The 19,795-nt window shown below is 41.0% G+C and overlaps 1 protein-coding gene across 2 annotated transcripts in view; it reads left to right on the forward strand.

Moving 5' to 3' along the window:
- Positions 1-10,049, forward strand: part of LOC139241444 (protoheme IX farnesyltransferase, mitochondrial-like) — a 58,373-nt gene extending 48,324 nt beyond the window's left edge. Inside the window, exon 5 of one of the 2 annotated variants that reach the window (XM_070870002.1) lies at positions 7,844-10,049. In XM_070870002.1, the coding sequence (XP_070726103.1) occupies positions 7,844-8,011 (168 nt within the window). In that variant the 3' untranslated portion in view covers positions 8,012-10,049. Of the gene's footprint in view, positions 1-843; positions 957-7,843 lie in introns of those variants that run through there. The other variant, XM_070870003.1, reaches the window with a different exon arrangement.
- The last annotated feature ends 9,746 nt before the right edge of the window (positions 10,050-19,795 follow it).

Raw genomic sequence — 19,795 nt, forward strand, 5'->3', positions numbered from 1 at the left:
TGAAAACCACGCTGGGCCCTAGTCCCGCCCCCCTGCCGGCTGTGTGGACCCAGCACCACACTTGCTCTGCCCCCCTCAGCTTTTGATGCGCCACGTCACAGGCCTACAGCGTTCGAGGAGCGCTGAGAATTCGAAGGTAGGTTTTCGGCGTGCTTTTTTACCTGCAAAGTCGGCGCACCAGATGGAGCTGCGCAGTTTAAAGTGGATGGGGAAATTTGGACCCATTAAACTTTCCCTCTTTTCAAGCAGACCAATGCCATAAATACCATTCATTTTGAGCAGCTCCAGTTCAACAGCCAAAAGTCTTGTCTCATCATTTACTGCACTCCAGAATGGAATAAAGAAAAACTTTTATGTTGTCTTTAGAGTCACAACTTGACTTGAATGCCCAATTTGTACATAAAAAATATGAATACAAAAAGCCATTCAAAATTATCTTTAGGCATCTCCAAATAAAACTCATCATAATATGGGGGCTGAAGGCACATTAAATTCACTTGATTGCATATCTTCACCTGTATCAACATTCAACGATGTCACTCTGGGTTTTATTACCATTTCACCCAGACTGAATTAGGGTGTAAAAGTCAAAAACGAACACTTTAAAACAAGGATTTAAATCATTTGATAACTGCCTCGCACTGAATTTTAGGCAACAATTGAATTTCACTGCTCAGCCAACAATTATGAACTGCTTAATTTCTTTTGTCTATAATGTCAATCAAGCCATTTGGTTGAATTACTGGCTGTCGGTTATCCTGTTGTTAACCTGAGCAATAAGGAAAAACTGCCTCCTTTTTGTGATTAGAAATAAAATATTGCATTTCCTTTGGCTCTCTGCAGACAAACTGTCATCAGGAATTCGTTGTCTACACCTCTTCGCCTCACTTTCCTCCTTCAAGACGCTCCTTAAAACCTACCTCTGACCAAGCTTTTGGTCATCTGCCCTAATTTCTCCTTATGTGACTCGGCGTCAAATTTCTTGTATCATAATACTCCTGTAAAGCGCCTTGGGACATTTCACTATGTTAAAGGCGCTATATAAATACGAGTTGTTGTCGTTGCTGTAAAAGGATGGTGGTAGAGTGTGTACTAATTTTTCTCAATTCATTTGGCTAACTTCGACGAGATCGGTGTAAATTTATTTGACAGAGTCACAGCAGACCGTTTACCTCAGATTGAATGTATAAATAATAATATGGTAGTCCCCAAGTGTTACAATTTAGCATAATTGCCCAAAGCACCTCTGCCATCATTTTTACCCTGTTAGAATTAGCGTGTGAATAGATCAAAGCTGGATGCCTATAATAAATACTGTTTAATATACCCACAGATCTTTTGTTTTAAAGTAAGACAGGTGAGTTTGAATTGATGCAAGTAGTTTGTATCAGTGACTGCTTCTCTGGCTGAATCATTATTTTAAGATTACATGGATACCTGCGTGATTGATCTGAGCATCTGTATGTAGAAGTGATAGATCTCTTGCCAAGGACTTGGTTCACAAATAATCATCACACTGGGAACACAAGCATTCCAGAATAATCAAAATGAGAAAAAGTTGTTAAGGAAAAGAACAAAGTAAAGACTATCATTTAAGCCATCTTTTTCAGGTTTGTCTGTGAGTTGTACTTAAAAGTACAATTGTTGTCTTTTGACTTGTCAAACTAGCTTTCATGGGCTGATCCAGCAACTCTCCGACGCCCTGTTATTTGCTTTAAATTTGGCCTCATTGTTTAAGTTATTGTTCCAAGTTCTTAGCTGTTTTCAAAATGGGGTGTTGTCGCTTGATAGCTTCACAACATTTGTTTTTCGCATTACACCATGGCTCAATGGAAGCATTCGCGCCTCTGAGTCAAGGTCGTGGGATCAAACCCCACTCCAGACACTTGAGCACATAAGTGCAGTACTAAGGGGGTGCTGCACTGTTGGAGGTGGCATCTTTTGGATGAGATGTTAAACTGAGGCCCTATCTGCTCTCTCAGGTGGCGTAAAAGATCTCCTGGCATTAATCGAAGATGACCAGGGGGGGGTGTCCTGGCTAACCTTTATCTCTTAACTTACGTCACTTAAAAAGCACTAACTGCAAATTGTTGATCATTTATCTCATTGCCATTTGCAAGACCTTGTCTGCAAATTAGCTGCTGCATTTGCCAGCATTAAAGTGCTTTGGGACATCTTGGGGTTATGAAAGGTGTTATTTAAAAGCAAGTTCTTTCTTTCACAATCACTATCCACCATCAAGAGCAGATGAAAAAGTTCCACCTAGACTTGGCTGGGCTGTGAGATGCATTGCTATTTTATATTAAATACTCAATGCTGCCAGTGTTGGGGTGGGGAAAACTTGGATGAAAAAAAATGAGGAAGAGGCGAGTGTTATGACCAGCCCCTAACCACCTGTTCGCCAAACCCACCCTGACATGGATAACCACGGTGAACTTTGTGATCAAATTCCTTCCATAATCTTGAAAGGGGGCACTAAATGAGCAAATAAGATTCTACAGCAAGAGATGGCTCTTAACCCAAATTGCTGTTGTGTGTATTTCTGATATTCAGATTAAAGATTTTATGCCTCTGCTCCTATTATTGTCTTATTGAGATGCACCAGAAACATCTCCCATATTCTGAAACGTCTGAATATTGGATTTGTAAAATGGAAAGGTATTAAAGTAACCAGTAGACAACAGACATGTTTCTGTCTCCTACATTTCTAAGTTTGTATTTCTGGCCACGCATGCAGTACATCATCTACTCCATCAGAACATGCAGCCATCGCTGGACATCATCATGCAACCGATCCTATCACCCATTAAGACAGTGCATCCTAGCCACTCTAGGTTATGATTGAAAACTGCAGATTATTCTTAGTCCACCCTATGTATTGGGAAATCTCTCTTTTAACCTCTATAAAAGTCTTCTTCAACAGAATTATATTACTGTTAAAGAGAGCTATTTTTAGCTTATACTAATATTGTTGCTGAAATTCCGGTAGAGCTCTTCCCGCGTGCAAACGAAAGAAAAAGAAAAAAAAGATGCGCACTTACCTGTTGTTGCTGCGCCCGTTGGAACTTTCGAGCCTGAAGCCTCTCGTGACAGCGTGTGCACGTGGGGACGTGCGCAAGCCGGATCTGGTGACAGCAGCCAATCAGGTGTAGTATAGATTCTCATCATAGTAATAGGAGTTCCGTAAGTCCGGAACTCCTATTACTATGAATGAGAAACCCTTCCCAAACACCCAAAACACAATAAAAAATAGAAAATAAACTACATATTTAACATTCATTTAAATTAAAGTTGTTATAAAAAAATATTTTCCCGACTTTTAAAAAGATTTTTTTAATTAAGCCTTAAAATAAACTTACCGTAGTGGGGATGATTTTTTAACAATAAAATGTGTTTTTATAACTTTATTTTAAAATATTTTTTTGTATTTTTAAACACTTGCGCCTGTTAAAAGTAGGCTATACGCCTGCTTTTTCAGGCGCAAGATTTTAAAGGGCATTTGCTGGGCAGGATATTTGGAAATCTTGCCTGCAAGTGTCCTCGCTCCCAATATGCATTGGATCTGTCAAGCCAGAAACTTGACAGATCGGAAAAGCCGGTTTTCAGCGCATGCACATTGCGCTCTGAAAACCGGCTTTTCCTTCCCGGGTCCGTAGAAACTTCGTACGGATTAGGACATCGGAATTTCAGGGCCATTATGTTTTGATTTCTATTGTCTTCCTTACTTAAGTTCTCTTAAAATACATTTGAAGCATGGGTGTCACTGCTTAAAATCAAACTGCTTTCCTACATTACAAAAATGATTACACTTCAAAAAGTGCTTTGGAATATTCGGAGGCCATGAAAGATGCTTTTACAAGTTATTTTTTTCTCGTTACTATGCAGGGTAACAAAGACTACTATTTACTAAATATTCAGAGCAGTAGCCTTACTTGCCTCGGTGTCATTATCTGACATCGACTCCCTTAGCACTTCCGCTTGTCCACTTCCTCCTTCCCTTGAAGACTCTCTGAAAACCCAACTTTTTTGACCAAGCCTTTGAGCAACCCTCCTAATCTCTCCTTTGGCTCGACGTCTGTTCTTCGCACACTGCTGTGAAGTGTCTTGGGATGTTTTTCTGTGTTGACGGCGCTATATAGATGCAAGTTGTTGGTTAAAGCATTTTTATATTGCCGCTGTTTTATTTCAGACTCTGAGACTGGTGTTGAGCAACTGGATTTCAGGAGACTGGCATCAATAGGCCAGCTCCTAACCTTTACACTGCTCCTTCATCCTAGCAGCAGACTCGTATATCTATGAAAGACTTGAGTCTACCAGTCTGCCGTCAGGGTAAGGGAGCCAACTCACAACCTCAGCCTCCTGGAGTCTGAACTAAAAAAACACAGCTTAAAAGATAAAAGCAAATTAATTCATTGCAAGTACGAGCCAAACTTTCAAGCAACAGTTTAAAAAGAAAAATGGCTTTGCATATTTTCATGTTTAACCTACCCTACATCCATCGTGGGAGATCAATTTATTTTGCTTTGTAACCATTTCATTCTGGTAATTGATCACTGACTTGTAATCACTGGATCTTATTGTACGACAGTATGGAGTGCCCTTGAGGAGATAGGGCAGAGGGGAAGCCCATACATACTTAAAAGGTTTTCATGGGGAAGATTTATATCTGAGCTGCCAGTATGAAGTTCGGTTTTTGGAAATGAATATAAATGCAGCGTGTTGGTATTCATTTCTGAAGACTCAGTTTATTACATACGTGGAAAATGCTTTCTTTTATTTTGCTCTACAAATAAACCATTCGGGAGTTCAAACAATCATGCACATGACTACCAGTTGCATTGTAAGATCTTACACTTTGGGAAAATAAACTATCAACTATCTGAAACTATGGAAAACCAAGATCAGAAATGATCATTGGCTTGTTCAATTCCTGCACATGGTTTTATCCTTCACTGTCAAATATGGACACTTAACAACCAAGTTCATGCTGTGCTACAAGAATAGAGAGCACTTATTAACCGACTGTATCACGGGCATCATTGAGAGTGGAGGCTAAGCAACACGAATTAGTTCAGTAACAATTTACAAGTGCAATAAGTTTCAAAAGATTTACTAATTTTCTTTTCTAAATATGGAATGACCAGAGCTGAGCTGGGCTAATGAGAAATCTTTCTATCCTTACGTGCTCGCGCTTGAGTAATACATTTTAGCAGTGAATCAAATATTAAGTCTTGTAGAAGTAGGTGGCATTAAAATTAAAAGCTCACTCAGCTGTTCGTTCTGAACAATAACTTAGGAGGACCTCAGAACAGAAGGACAATTTTAAGTATTTTAGTTTTTGCGTTTGTATGTTTTTATTGCCTAACTGCAGTCAGATAATGGGCTGCAGAACCAGCAATTTCAGCAGCAGATTTAGGTGTTAGATATTTATAGTGGAAATTATTTCTTGTTTGATGTAGAGTAATACAAGGCAATGAATGTGTTTTATGTTAAAAAAAGGAAATCTGGCTTGTTATTAGAGCAACAATACACTTTTTATAGAAGAATAAATAGCACTTATTGTGTTGGTTGGCAGGAGTTGTGTTTCAGTATTAACCATGTCCAGCCTCTTAGCTTGGCCTGTTGGTTTCACATCAATAAAGATCCAGGTTTGGGGTAATTTGTTTATTTGGCAAAAAGTTAAATTGCAAAAAAATAAGTTCTTTATTTGTTGGCAACAATCTGAAGGCTTTGATTGTGGCACAGCCTGCTAATAATCGTTTCTACCTACTGTGTAAACATTAGAAAGTGATCTACTGATTAAAAGTAGACCATTTAGAAAATGCATTCTTGGCATCTTGAGTGTTCTGGCATTTAAAGTCTGTGGAACATTCAAGTGCTTGGAGTATTTGTGGGCTTACCTTGTTTTGTATTTGAATTGGTGTTTGCAGTATTTAAAGTGTAGCTTAAGTTCTTGTTTGTTCAGCCTTACAAGTGTCCACTCGTAATATATGTCCAAATGGAGGTTCAACCTTCTGAGCTTTCGTTCCATCCCACCTTCATTTATGAGCTCTAAAACCGCGATGGAACTATTTTACTGCAATACATTACAGGAGCGTGAAGATATCTAATCTAGTAATATTCTGTAATCTGTACAGACTTCAGAAGTTTGCGGTTAAACTTCAGTTGAACAGCAATTGATCATTGATCTGTGAATATATTTTTCAAATAAATAGAAATTGATCACCTTTAACTGTTTTGCATCTCATTGTGATCACCCTTGCTAGTAGAAGGAAAGCGGCATAAAGTTATTCAGATTAGCCAATAGTTTTCTTTTAACTCGTATTATTTATCCTGTTGCGTTTACAGTCCAAGTTACATGGAGCCTTCCATTTGTTGCTTCCCAAGAAGAAAATAAAACACGATACTTGCAAGATGGTGAATTTTCTTGTAGTACACCGTTAAAGGTAACCAGATTATAACTACAGATCCTGTCTTATTCAAGTACCTTCAGGTCTGATGTCACTGCTTTAATCATCCTCAAACAGTAGCAGAAAACAAATACAGCAAATAAACACTGATAACAGATCAAGGGATGTAGAAGAATGTCATGGTTCAGATAATGAACTGGCAAACAAACTTGCATTTATATAGCACCTCCACATCCTCAGAACATTTCAAAGCGCTTCACAGCCAATGAAGTCTTTTTGAAGTGTAGTCACTGTTGTAATCTGGTAAATGCGGCAACCAATTTGCACACAACAAGATCGCACAAATAGCAATGACCAGTTTATCTGTTTTGATGGTGTAGGCTGAGGATAAATGTTGACCCGACACTTTTAAGATTATACAACCTATGTTCCTTTGAAATCAGTATGTCATGACATTGCTATTCTATAGCTGCCAGTTTAAAAACAGCACCTTTTTCAAATGAGCTGTTCCCAGCAGACACGAGTTGCACTGCAGTATTCTCTTGTCTAGGAAATTTTAGTTTATCCAAGCATGTTTCTGTATTTGTGCAGAATTCTACTTATTAGCATACAAATATTACTTTGCTATTAGCAACGCGACATCTGTCCTGTCAGCTCTTGGCTAACACTGGAAAGATTAAAATGAATTTTTAAAAAGTTCCCGAGCAGTCCCCTTAAGCTTTGCTTTACACTGGGCTGCAGTTCTATTTAAATGGTGCAAGACTGTCTGTGGTGATCCCTCACCACTTGCCGAAATATGTCTCAGTTTATTAATCTCAGAACTACACGACACAATTTGCATTCATGCAAAGCCAAAACCATTTTACATCGACACATGCTGTGTGATACAACTGGCTGTTAGTTGAACCTTTAGCTTTCTGAACAGTTAATTTATAAATTATATCAGTGTAAAAGACATCTTGACTTAGACGGTGTAAGCTGTGGCTCAGTGGTTAGCATTCTTGCCTCTGAGTTAGAAGGTTGTGGGTTCAAGTCCCATTCCAGGGACTTGAGCACCATAAAAATCTCGGCTGACACTCCAGTGCAGTGCTGAGGGAATGCTGCATTGTTGGAGGTGCCGTCTTTCAGATGAGACGTTAAATCGAAGACCTGTCTGCTCTCAAGTGGACGTAAAAGATCCCATGGCATTATTTCGAAGAAGAGCAGGGGCGTTAGCCCCGGTGGCCTGGCCAATCTTTATCCTTCAATCAGCATAACAAAAAAAAGATTATCTGGTCATTATCACATTGCTCTTTGTGAGAGTTTGCTTGTGCGCGAATTGGCTGCCGTGTTTCCCACAGTGACTACACTCCAAATGTACTTCATTGAATGTAATGCACTTTGAGATGTCCGGTGGTCATGAAAGGTACTATATAAATCCATGTCTTTTTTAGATGTCAATCCCCTATCATCGCAGTCAAGGCCATCTACGGGCCAAACACCCAAGGCCCCACCCCACTGCTGGCCAAGAACGGGGTAACACTCATCAAGAACACCGAGGCAGTCCGGGCCTGCTGGAAGGAGCACTTCGAAGATCTCCTCAATCGAGGCTCTGCCTTTGACTCGCGTGTTCTCGACTCCATCCCGCAGCATGCTACCCGCCACCACCTCAGTGAGACCCCAACACTGCACGAGATAGAAAAAGCTGTAAGACAGCTTAAAAACAACAATGCTACGGATGCGGATGGAATACCCTGCTGAGGCATTGAAGTATGGCGGAGAGGCACTGCTGAAACGAATACATAACCTCATCTGGAGGGTGGAGAGCATGCCGGGGAATCTCAGATGCAGTAATCGTGGGACAAGTCCGATTGCGGCAACTACAGAGGAATCTCCCTGCTATCAGCCACTGGGAAAGTCGTCACTCGAGTCCTCCTCAACCCTCTTCCCGTGGCTGAGGAGCTCCTCCCGGAGTCACAGTGCGGATTTCGTCCCTTACAGGGCACAATGGACATGATTTTTGCAGCGCGATAGCTACAGGAAAAATGCAAGGAACAGCGCCAGCCCTTATACATGGCCGCCTTCGACCTTACAAAGGTCTTTGACACTGTCAACAGTGAGGGTCTGTGGAGCGTCCTCCTCCATTTCGGATGCCCCCAAAAATTCGGCACCATCCTCCGCCTGTACCACGACGACATGCAGGCCGTGATCCTTACTAACGGATCCATCATAGACCCAATCCACGTCCGGACCGGGGTCAAACAGGGCTGCGTTATCGCCCCAAACCTCTTAATCTTTCTCGCCGCCATGCTCCGCCTCACAGTCAACAAGCTCCCCGCTGGAGTGAAACTAAACTACAGAACAAGTGGGAACCTGTTCAACCTGCGCCATCTCCAGGCCAGATCCAAGACCACCCCAACCTCTCGTCGTCGAGCTGCAGTACACGGACGATACCTGCGTCAGTGCACATACAAAGGCTGAACTCCGGGACATAGTCGATGTATTTACTGAAGCATACGAAAGCATGGGCCTTACGCTAAACACCGTAAGACAAAGGTCCTCCACCAGCCTGTCCTCACCGCACAGCACTGCCCCCCAGTCATCAAGATCCACGGCGTGGCCCTGGGCACCGTGGACCACTTCCCATATCTCGGGAGCCTCCTATCAACAAGAGCAGGCATTAACGAGGAGATCCAACACTGCCTCCAGTGCAGCCTTCGGCCGCCTGAGGAAAAGTGTTTGAAGACCAGGCCCTCAAAACTGCCACCAAGCTCATGGTCTACAGGGCTGTAATAATAACCTGCCCTCCTATTTGGGTGAGAGACATGGACCATGTCGCTGGAGAAATATCACCAACTATGTCTCTGCAAGATCCTACAAATCCCCTGGGAGGACAGGCGCACCAACATCAGCGTCCTCATTCAGGCTAACATCCCCAGCATTGAAGAACTGACCACACTCGATCAGCTCCGCTGGGCAGACCGCATAGTTCACATGCCAGACACGAGATTCCCAAAGCAAGTGCTCTACTCGGAGCTTCTTCACGGCAAACGAACCAAAGGTGAGTAGTGGAAACAAGGACACCCTCAAAGCCTCCCTGATAAAGTGCGACATCCCCACTGATACCTGGGAGTCCCTGGCCCAAGACCGTCCTAGGTGGAGGAAGTGCATCCAAGAAGGCGCTAAGCAGTCTCAACACCGAGAGCATGCAGAAATCAAACGTAGAAAGCGGAAAGAACGTGCGGCAAACCAGTTTCACCCAGACCTTCCCTCAACGACTATCTGTCCCACCTGTGACAGAATCTGTGACTCTCATTTTGGACTGTTCAGCCACCAAATAACTCACTTCAGGAGTGGAAGTAAGTCTTCCTCGATTTCGAGGGACTGGCTATGATGATGATACATACTGAACACGTGTCAACTAGTGATTTTTGTAGCATCAGAACTGATTTTTTGCAATGATGAACTACTACTTAAATAATTCTGGAATAAATCTTTATCCAGCAAAAAGGAATCCTAACAATGAAACCATTCTCAAACTACCAGCAATGCTATTCCTCAAATATAGTGCTTGTATCTGTGGCGTATGCAGTGCATCTAACGCGTGTATTGCCCAGATCCACACACATTGCATATATCACACGTCTCCTCCATCTGTGCTGTTCATAATTATAATGTTTTTAAATAACCTCAAATCCTAGAGGTTCTGTATAATTAAACATACGTGCAACATTATTGAGGTTGATCTACTATCTCAGTGTGTATTGACTGTATGTTTGCCGCTTTACTATATACGTTAATTGCTACCTTTATCAAAGTTTTTGGGTGTCCTTTTTTGTAGTTGGGTTGGACTCCAAAAAAGTGTAGAACTAAGATTTATGGTTCATTTGCTTCTGAGGTGCTTCAGCTTTCAACACGCGTGCTTCACTTTTTGGCACAGGTTCTGCAGAAACTAAAGATCGAGTCCTTATCTTTTAAAAAAAAAATATGATTCACTTTAACATTGCTTCATTTTTATTTACTCCAGCATCATTTAAAAATAAATATTTAGTGTAAACAATAAATGGTGATGACATCATTAAGCCACTGTCTTAGAGTTGCATTGTAAGACCATAATTGGAATGACATACAATTGCAGTGACAGGATTATTAAAGTGCTGTCGATTAACGACTATGCTATCTCTGTAGATATAATGATCTCTCTCACTTGCTGCTTAGTAACTGTTCCATGTCGGTTCCCTCGATTTAATGTCAGCACTCAACTGTTGGGCAAAAATAAGTTTGTGGTGAATCATTACATTTTAGCTGCTTATGGTGAACACATTTTGTGAATTGATTTTTGTGTTTTTTTTGCATTTGGTAAATTGAGGTCCAACAAAACAAGTGCAATACCTACCATTTTAAAGAACTTGCTTAGAGAATTCAGATCCAAAAATATACAGGTAACAGCTTTCAGTACATCACCACAACCTTAATATTCACTGAATTAATCTACGCATCATCCCTTCTCCACCCATGTCAATCATTGTGCAATGCTGATAAATTCTATGGTGGTGAAATGCAAGTTCATGCTTCCACTAACAACAACTTTCAACTCTTATCGTTTCTTTGACGTAGAAAAAAGTCCCAAGGTGCTTTACTGATGCGGAATCCGACAAATATGGGCACCAAGCCATAGGAGATATTAGGTAGGATGACCAAAAGCTTGGTCAAACAGGTGGGTTTTAAGGTGGAGAGATTTAGGGAAGGAATTACACAGCGTGGGGCCTAGACGACAAAGCACAACCGCCAATGATGGGTTTTGAAAGGGAGGAGGACATTGCATTTACAGTGTCTAGTTCTAATCTAGTTCCTCTGTTCCAGGTATAACAACTGCTGTGTTTTAATAATGTGGGAAAGGAGATTGACACAAGACTTGTGAATGCATCAGTTTCAATTTGATTTACCAAACTAATTGGAAATTTTGCTCGAAACTTATGAATTCTGGTGCCCCAATATCTGTTTTATTCCAGTAATGAGCCAAGAAGCTAATTATCATTGTCCCTTTTGCATGTGTTGCCTGGAATCTTTTAAACCAGAAATACCCTGTAAAATTCATCAACCTCCAATCGGAGTGTCTTTCCAGTAGGATCTGACCAGGGGAGTGAGCGAGTGAAGCAAGGCACTGAGTCTCTTTAATTTTAGAGATTATAGTATTTTTTTTCCACTCATATATTGGGTACAGTAATCGCTGGCTAAGTTGCTGCAGCTTATTTCAGGCATTGGGAACAGGATATTTTGGGCTTTGGCACTATCCTCCAGGGTCAGTTCAGATTTTGGGGAAGAATGAAATTTGTTCTCCAGTTAAATCTAATATTTAATTCCAACTGAATTTTGTGCATGACTGATCTCATGAGATTCTCAAGCTGCTAAAAGAGAGTTTCCACAGTCTAAGCACAGAGATGCTGTCTTCTACTAGTGGCTCTGAAGGGTGGAAAAAATTGCAGTTCAGGCCTCGTATGTGCTTCTCTATCTCCAGTCCACAAGCTGTGAACCGTATAAGAAAGGGGCTTTTATTGGAACAGTTGGAAAGCTGTATTTTGTAGGTATTATATTCTGTTTTTAAAAAAAATATTGCATAACTCATGAAATGTGTGTTTTCTGAATGTGCAAAGATTGTGAAATTTGACCAAAAATGAAGTGGAACATTTACAGTTCGAAGGATGATATGCAATGCTTGGCAAACGGGGAGTGCTGTTATCATCATTCCTGAGCTAATCCTGGTTTAAGTTACTCACCAATTAATGTACACTTTGTTCCATATATTACTGCTGGTTCTCTGGTCCTATGTCTGTATTCACTCACCTTCAGTACATAGAGGCAAATCTTCAGATGAAGTGTCATACATAACACTTGTGAAATAGTCCAGATCAAATTATTGCAATTAAGCTGTTCATTAGCAGTTTCTGCAAGAGAGCCTCGGTCCTAAAACACCAAAAAAATAGTGTTAGAACTTCCTTTCCCAAACTCCATCCTCGCCAAAAAAAACTCTTTTAATTTTTCCCCGACAGTAACACTATTTTGGAGTGCATTTGCCATGCCTTTTCCACGTTCATTTCTTTCCGACTAAGTTCGGTTTAGAGCAGATGATTGATTTGAAACAAATTGTGTTTGGTTTGCTTTTGCTGTTGTCAACAGCAGTATCTAAGGTGATCTTTGAATCCTTTTCTGAATGTCAAGTCTCCAACTGAGTTATTTCAATAGTTTAAAAAATGGTTCATTGCATTATATTTTATAGGTTGCTCTTAAATTCAGTTGGTCTCATAGTTTAGAATGCAGAATATTTTGGAAGTTTATGGCAATGAATTGCCATATTTTCGCAATTGCTCTTAAGTCAGCTCAGTATGTTCAATCCCTCAGTCAATGTGATACTATACATTGTAAGGAGATCAAGTGCAGTTTCTAAGACGAATACTCAGGGTGTAAATATGTTAATATTTCTGCTGATGGTTTTCCATTGGAATTGAGTACCATCCCTTTCAGGCTCAGACCTATTTGATGAAGAACCCAAACATTTCAGGTTAAAGTCTCATGATGAAGCACCTGAAGAATGGATGTGAAGAAGCAGATAACGGAGTTGGCAGGAGGTTCTGCAGTTTATTTAATGGTTAATCCAAGCATTATTTAATTCATCACAGGTGCTGTCAAATTCAGTCTGCACAGAGCTGCAGCAAATTAAAAGAACACCGAAGCAAACATTTAGAGACTCTTGTGTTTTCTGAATGTGTTTTAAGTTTAGACGTGCACTTAAAATATTTTGTTGCCTTTCCTTTGTAATTCTAATTTGCAAACTACATTGACCAGATTTCTTTCTGACGTATAACAATTTGCAAGTGCCAGTAAGTTAATACCTGTCCAACTTGCCAGTCAAAAAATGTGGGATAAAACTAGATTTAAAGCTGTAACTACAGATTATTGTTTGCAGTTATTTTTGTTGAAACCACATTACTCAGGAAAAATACAAGTTGCTGCATTAAAGTAGCAATTTCACCATTCAGTTTTTATGGGATTAAAAATTGAAAGTTTGCAAAATTTAATTTCAAATAAACTTATTTTTATTTCAGTGCTGCCTCCACTCCATCCTTCAGTTATCTACTCCAGTATATATTAGAGTACAAGAACATATTTTTAAAAAGGTACACACGTTTTAGCATTTTTTTCCTTGACCTGTGGCTCAACATAAACAATGGCAGAAACTTGATGTGTCCGATAAATATTTTCCAAAAAAGATCATTTTTGTATAAAACTATCAATTTTATTCTTTTTCTAAAAAAACTGGAGCTTTAAGCAATCATAACTTGATATTAAAAACAACTTTTAAATCCAGGACCTTTACTTCCCAAAAGCTTGTGCCCTCGAAGATTATTTGCGTACAATCACAATATATAAGTCACTGGAGTGGGACTTGAACCCACAACCTCCTGACTCAGAGGCGAGTATACTATCTACTGAGCCACAGTTGACAGTGAGGTTAAAAAGGTTGCACTGCGGGCTAAAGTAGATTGCTTTGGTCTTCCCAAAGTATCAAAATATTTCTTCAAATTATTTTACAAGAGTGCTTATTTTGACAAGATTTGTGAAATTCGAATAAATGCTGTAGAATATCAGGATTGTAAAGAATAGCAGCACAAAGATAATCCCTCTGATACATCAAGTGCAGTCTAACCTTTTCACTGAACAGGTAAGAACTGAAGCGATTGGGACCCAATTGACTGAAGCTGTCCGATGACTTAGGTTGCATTTTGCACAACTGTAGTGCACAATACTCCAGTTGTATTTTAAATGTAATCTCAGATTCACTTTTAGGTCTATGTAGAATTAGTTGCTTTAACATTTGCCTCTAAGGTCTGTTCTTTTATAAAATTGTGTGATTTTTTTTTTGGTAAAGTTTAACATTAAATAAATTGGGTATTTCTGGTGCCAAGTTCCATTTATATTCAAAGTGCTCTGCTGTGTGGTTATTTTCTGTTCCCCATCCTCAAAAAAAAACACAGTATCCATTTTTCCCCCAACAAGGAAATGATACACCAGATCTGGTTTTCCTAGAAAGAACAATACATATATACATGCAGGTGCTTCATCCCACTCTCAGGAAGTGCTGCCAGGCAAAGGAATATAAAACACGACTGCCATTAGAAGACATGAAAGATGATATACTGGTTGTCTATCCTTGCAGTCACTGAGATAAGTGCAGCGACAAAATCTCAAACTATTCCTCCAATTATTGACTGCTCTTTCTCTTTAGATTTTTTTTCCCAGTTTGCGCACTCAAATAAATCATGTTACTGGTTTTATTGTCCATGCCATGGTTATTTTTGTGTGTTGCTTTTGTGTTCGGAAATAATGAGTCCAATCCATTGAGCTAATCTGTACATAAACTATTTGCAGCAATTTTGAAAGCACAGGTCAATTTTAAGTAATTCTGACACCCTCACTAATCATATTAAATGCACTCTCCTAACACATTTTGAATACTTAATTAATCTATTATATGAGTGGTGCTAATGTATCGTTCAAGGGCAATGTCTTCATGCATCATTTGCCATATGTTTGGGAGTGGCAACCAGTGTGTTGTACCAGCTATAACAATTCAAACTCCACTTACTAAATCTCATTTGTCATGCCTAAAGTATTTGCAAACCCATCTAGAAATCAATAAAAATGTGTTTGTTGGGAAGGACAATGATTTTATTAAACATATGCTAATTACATGCAAATTGCTAATTGGGTTTCACTTCTGTTTAAAACTAATCAATGAGATCTTCTGGTCGGTTACTATTAATAAAATATGTTGCGACACTGAAATGCAATTGTTTTTCGGTGAAGATGTTTGAAAAACACTCTTAAAATGCTAGTGCCTCGAAAGAATTGCAATGGCCAAGTGATACTTTTTCCTGAATACTGTACTTGTATTTAACAAGTAGGTTTATTAACTATTACTAGGAGTCTCGAATAGGAAAATTGGTACTTGCTTTGCTGGATCAGATGCTTAATGTATGCGTGTGGGCATTTCGATCAACATTTAAGATCAATTACTTGTGCTGCTTCCTGTCCTTTTTCGGCACACTTGTTTTAAAATGCTCTGAGTGTAATGCTGCTTCTTCCAAATGCAATGATGAAGTATGGAGAAAGTTTGTTATAAATTGCCCTTGTAGAATCTGTTAATCAGTGTGCGTGACGCTTATCTAAGTATACAGTATCTGGGGGGAAAATGAATTGAAGGAATCTGCATTAACTGAATGATTAATGTTATGTGTGCACTGTTTTAAATCTTTACGGGTAATTTCCTTTCTGGCAGTGTGTGCTGTAGTCACTGGAAATATAATCAAGTAGGTAACACCAAATTGAATTATAGATGAGCCCATAGTCGAAATAACCATAATGTAGCCAATTCTGTCACGGTTTTAAACAGGGGGAAGGAGGGATCCAAAAATGTGAGATCCTGGAGCGAGAGTGCAACAACTACATACACAAAGAGCAATTGAAAACAAAGCACGCATTTATTTCATTTCACTGAAGGCAGAGTTTTTCTAATCTGCATAGTAAAAAAAAAAATGGCTGTAAGATGTTACCGTGACAGCTAACTGATGTAGGAAATAGTAATAGAGCATGTACCAGACTCGAGCAGCAAGATTTACCAGTTCCTCAGTTGGAATTGTAGTGGCAGGGGTCAGTGAATGGCCGCACTAGAGAGTAAGCGTGCATCTGGGATCTCGGAGCAGAATCTGCACTCTCGGCCTTGGATAACCCATGAACAAAGCCACAATAGCCCTCCCCACAACTACTAAGCCAACACATTGCCTTACTAGAAAATTTTGCAATCGGAAGGTGCATCCGCAAATCTGAAAACTGAATTAATGTAGTGCAATGCCTGTGGCATTGCTCATGGTCAGTTGATTTGAAAGGAAATCTCAGTGATACTTGGCACATCTCTTGGGAAAATTCTGCGGACAGAAACAGTTAATCTATTGTTGGGCCTCATATCTTGACCGGACGATGAGATGAAAGGATAGTGCTCTCTGCTGGAAGCAACTCTACAATGCTGAAGCCCATCATCATACATCATACAAGACTTAATAGATTTTGACTCTGCTTCATTAAAGTGGGGTTTGGTCAAACATACTTTAGGTAATTAGCTGGCAGCATGTACTGTAAAGCTTCACTTTGTTTTGTTGTGTCAGTATTGCCCCCAGATATTTAAAGCGCTCAATGGTCCAGTGCAGATAAATGCATAACTTGATCGAACATTGCTTTGATTCAAGTATACGGTACTAATGTATACTTGGATCTACTTCTTCTCGGATGTTGTCCCCCTGCCTCTCAATATTTCTGTCATCAACCCACTTCTCAAAAACCCACCTCGAACCCTCTGTCCTCGCAAACGACATCCCCATCTCTAAACTCCCCTTCCTCTTAAGTCTTTGAAGGTGTTGTTGCCTTGCACCTCTGCCCATCACTCCTACAACTTCCTGTTTAAATATCTCCAAGCAAGCTTCCTTCCCTACCAAAATAGCCCTAGCCAAAGTCAATAATGACCTTATCTGCAATTGTGACCATGGTGCATTATCCCTCTTCGACCACAACAGCCATTTGCATAATCAACCATGCCATCCTCCTACTATTCCTTCCTTTGTTGATGAGCTTTGTGATACTGCCCTCACTTGGTTTTCCTCTTATCTATCAGTCGTAGCAAAAGCACCTTCTCAGCACTGTGAAGGTTCCCCAAGAATTCATCATTTGCCCTCTTCTTCCTTATCTATAAGCTGCCCCATTGGCCACATCATCTGCCGACAGTGGGGATAGCTTCCACATCTACATGGATACCACCCAGTTCTGCCTCTCCGTTACCTCTCTCACCACCCCAACCACTATTTCTGTGCTTGTCAGACATCCATTCTTGAATGGGTCTGAACCACTGTTCCCTCTCTTTTTTTTTTCCTGCGGGAGTCCCATTAAATTTGCTGCAGCAGCCGAGCATGAGCGGTATCTCTTCCAACAACCGGTGAGACCTCACAATTGGTGCAAGGCTGCACACCTTAGGGGTAACATTGGTCTGAATGTGCCCCAGCTAAACATCAGGAAAACTAAAGCCATTATCTTCAGCCCCCAGCACAAACTCTGCTCCATCAACCCCATCCCCTTCCCCTTCCCAAACACTCAGACTAATTGCAGCCTCAGCATCCGGTTTTGATGCTGAGTTTAACTTCTCCAGCACAAAGAGCATCTAATTCTACCTCTAAAACATCATCCGCCTCTGCCCCTACTTCAGCTCCTCCCTCAGCTCATCTGACAACGAAAGTCTCAGTCTTTGTCATCTCCAGATCTGATTACTCTGCCTTCCTAATCTTCCATCTTCTACCCACCATAAATTCCATCTCATCCAAAATGATGCTGTTTGTGATCTATCCCACACAGTCTCACTCAAATCTCATGCCCGGTCTTCGCTGACCCACACTGTCTTCTGGTCCTTTGACCCCTCTGCGCCTGCCCCTCCTTGCAATCTCTCCTTGCTCTAGCTCTACCGCTCACCCCTTCCACATCCCCCTCCCACACAACAAAAATGCTCCATTCCTCTGTCTCTAGCTTCTTGTGCTTCTCTTGCCCTACCATTCATGGTCATGTTTTGTCACCTGGGTCTCTTTCTTTTGGAACTTTCCCCCTAAAAAGCTCTGCCTCTCTAAGACACTCCAAACATGCCTCTTCAGCCAAGTATTGGGCACTTCCTTCTAGTCTCTTCCTTGGCTTGGTGTCCATTTTTGTCATGCTTCCATAAAGCACATTGGGACCTTTTCCTAGATTGAAGATGCTATATTAAAGGAAAAAGCAGCCCTCTTGATTGGCACCCTATCTACCACCTTAAACATTCATTCCTTCCACCACCACGCACCGTGGCTGCAGTGTGTACCATCTATCAGATGCACTGCAGCAACTCTCCACGGCTTCTTCAGCAGCACCTTCCAAACCCATGACCTCTACCACCTGGAGGAACAAGGCAACAGGTGCATGGGAGCAAGCATCACCTGCAAGTTCTCCTCTAAGTTACACATCATCCTGACCTGGAAATATATTGTCGTTCCTTCATCATCACTGTAAAAATCCTGGAACTCCCTCCCTAACAGCACTGTGGAATTACGTTCACCACAAGGACTGCAGCAGTTCAAGAAGGCAGCTCCCCACCACCTTCTCTAGGGCAATTAGGGATGGGCAATAAATGCTGGCTTTGCCAGCAACATCCACATCCCAGAATGAATTACATTTTAAAAATTAATCTGTAAAATCCACGTGAAATGTTCCCAAATAATCACTATTTGCTTGTAATACAAGCACACAAAATGCATTGTAGCATTTAAAAAAAAAATATATATATATATATTAAATATATTCAAGAAAGGCGATGAGTCCAATTGCGGTAACTACAGAGGAATTTCCCTGCTGTCTGCCACAGGGAAAGTCATCGCAAGAATCCTCCTCAATCGCCTTCTCCCTGTGGCTGAAGAACTCCTCCGCAATACGGATTCCGCCCACTAATAGACATGATCTTCACCCCACAGCAAATCCAAGAAAAATGCAGGGAACAGCACCAACCCCTGTACATGGCCGCCTTCGACCTCACAAAGGCTTTCGATACTGTCAACTGTGCGGGATTATGGAGTGTCGTCAAAACCAGCTGCCCCCAAAAGTTTGTCACCATCCTTCGCAATGATCTTGACCAATGGATCCACCACTGACCCAATTCACGTTTGGACCAGGGTCAAGCAAGGTTGTGTCATTGCACCAACGCTCTTCTCGATCTTCCTTGCTGCAATGCTCCACCTCACCCTCAGTAAGTTCCTCCGCCGCCTCCAGGCCAGATCCAAGGTCGTCCCATCCTCATTGAATTACAGTATGCAGACGCTGCTTGCGTCTATTGCGCACAATCGGAGACTAAACTCCAAGCCATCGTCAACACCTTCACCGAAGCATACGAGAGCGGGGCCTTACTCTAAACATCCATAAGACAAAGGTCCTCTACCAACCTGCCCCCACCATGCAGCACTGCTCCCCAATTATCAAAATCCACGACAAGGTCTTGGACAACATGGATCATTTTCCATACCTTGGGAGCCAACTGTCAACAAGGACAGATGTCAATGACAAAGTCCAACACCGCCTTCATTGTGCCAGCGCAGCCTTCGGACGCCCGAGGAAGAAAGTGTTTGAAGACCAGGACCTCAAACCTGACACCACGCCCTTGGTCTATAGAGCAGTAGTGATACCCACCCTCTTATATGCCTCAGAGACATGGACTATATACAGCAGGCACCTCAAAGCATTGGAGAAAGTACCACCAACGCTGCCTCCGCAAGATCCTGCAAATCTATTGGCAG

This window comes from Pristiophorus japonicus, unplaced genomic scaffold, assembly GCF_044704955.1.
Source record: "Pristiophorus japonicus isolate sPriJap1 unplaced genomic scaffold, sPriJap1.hap1 HAP1_SCAFFOLD_1080, whole genome shotgun sequence".
Lineage (NCBI taxonomy): Eukaryota > Metazoa > Chordata > Chondrichthyes > Pristiophoridae > Pristiophorus > Pristiophorus japonicus.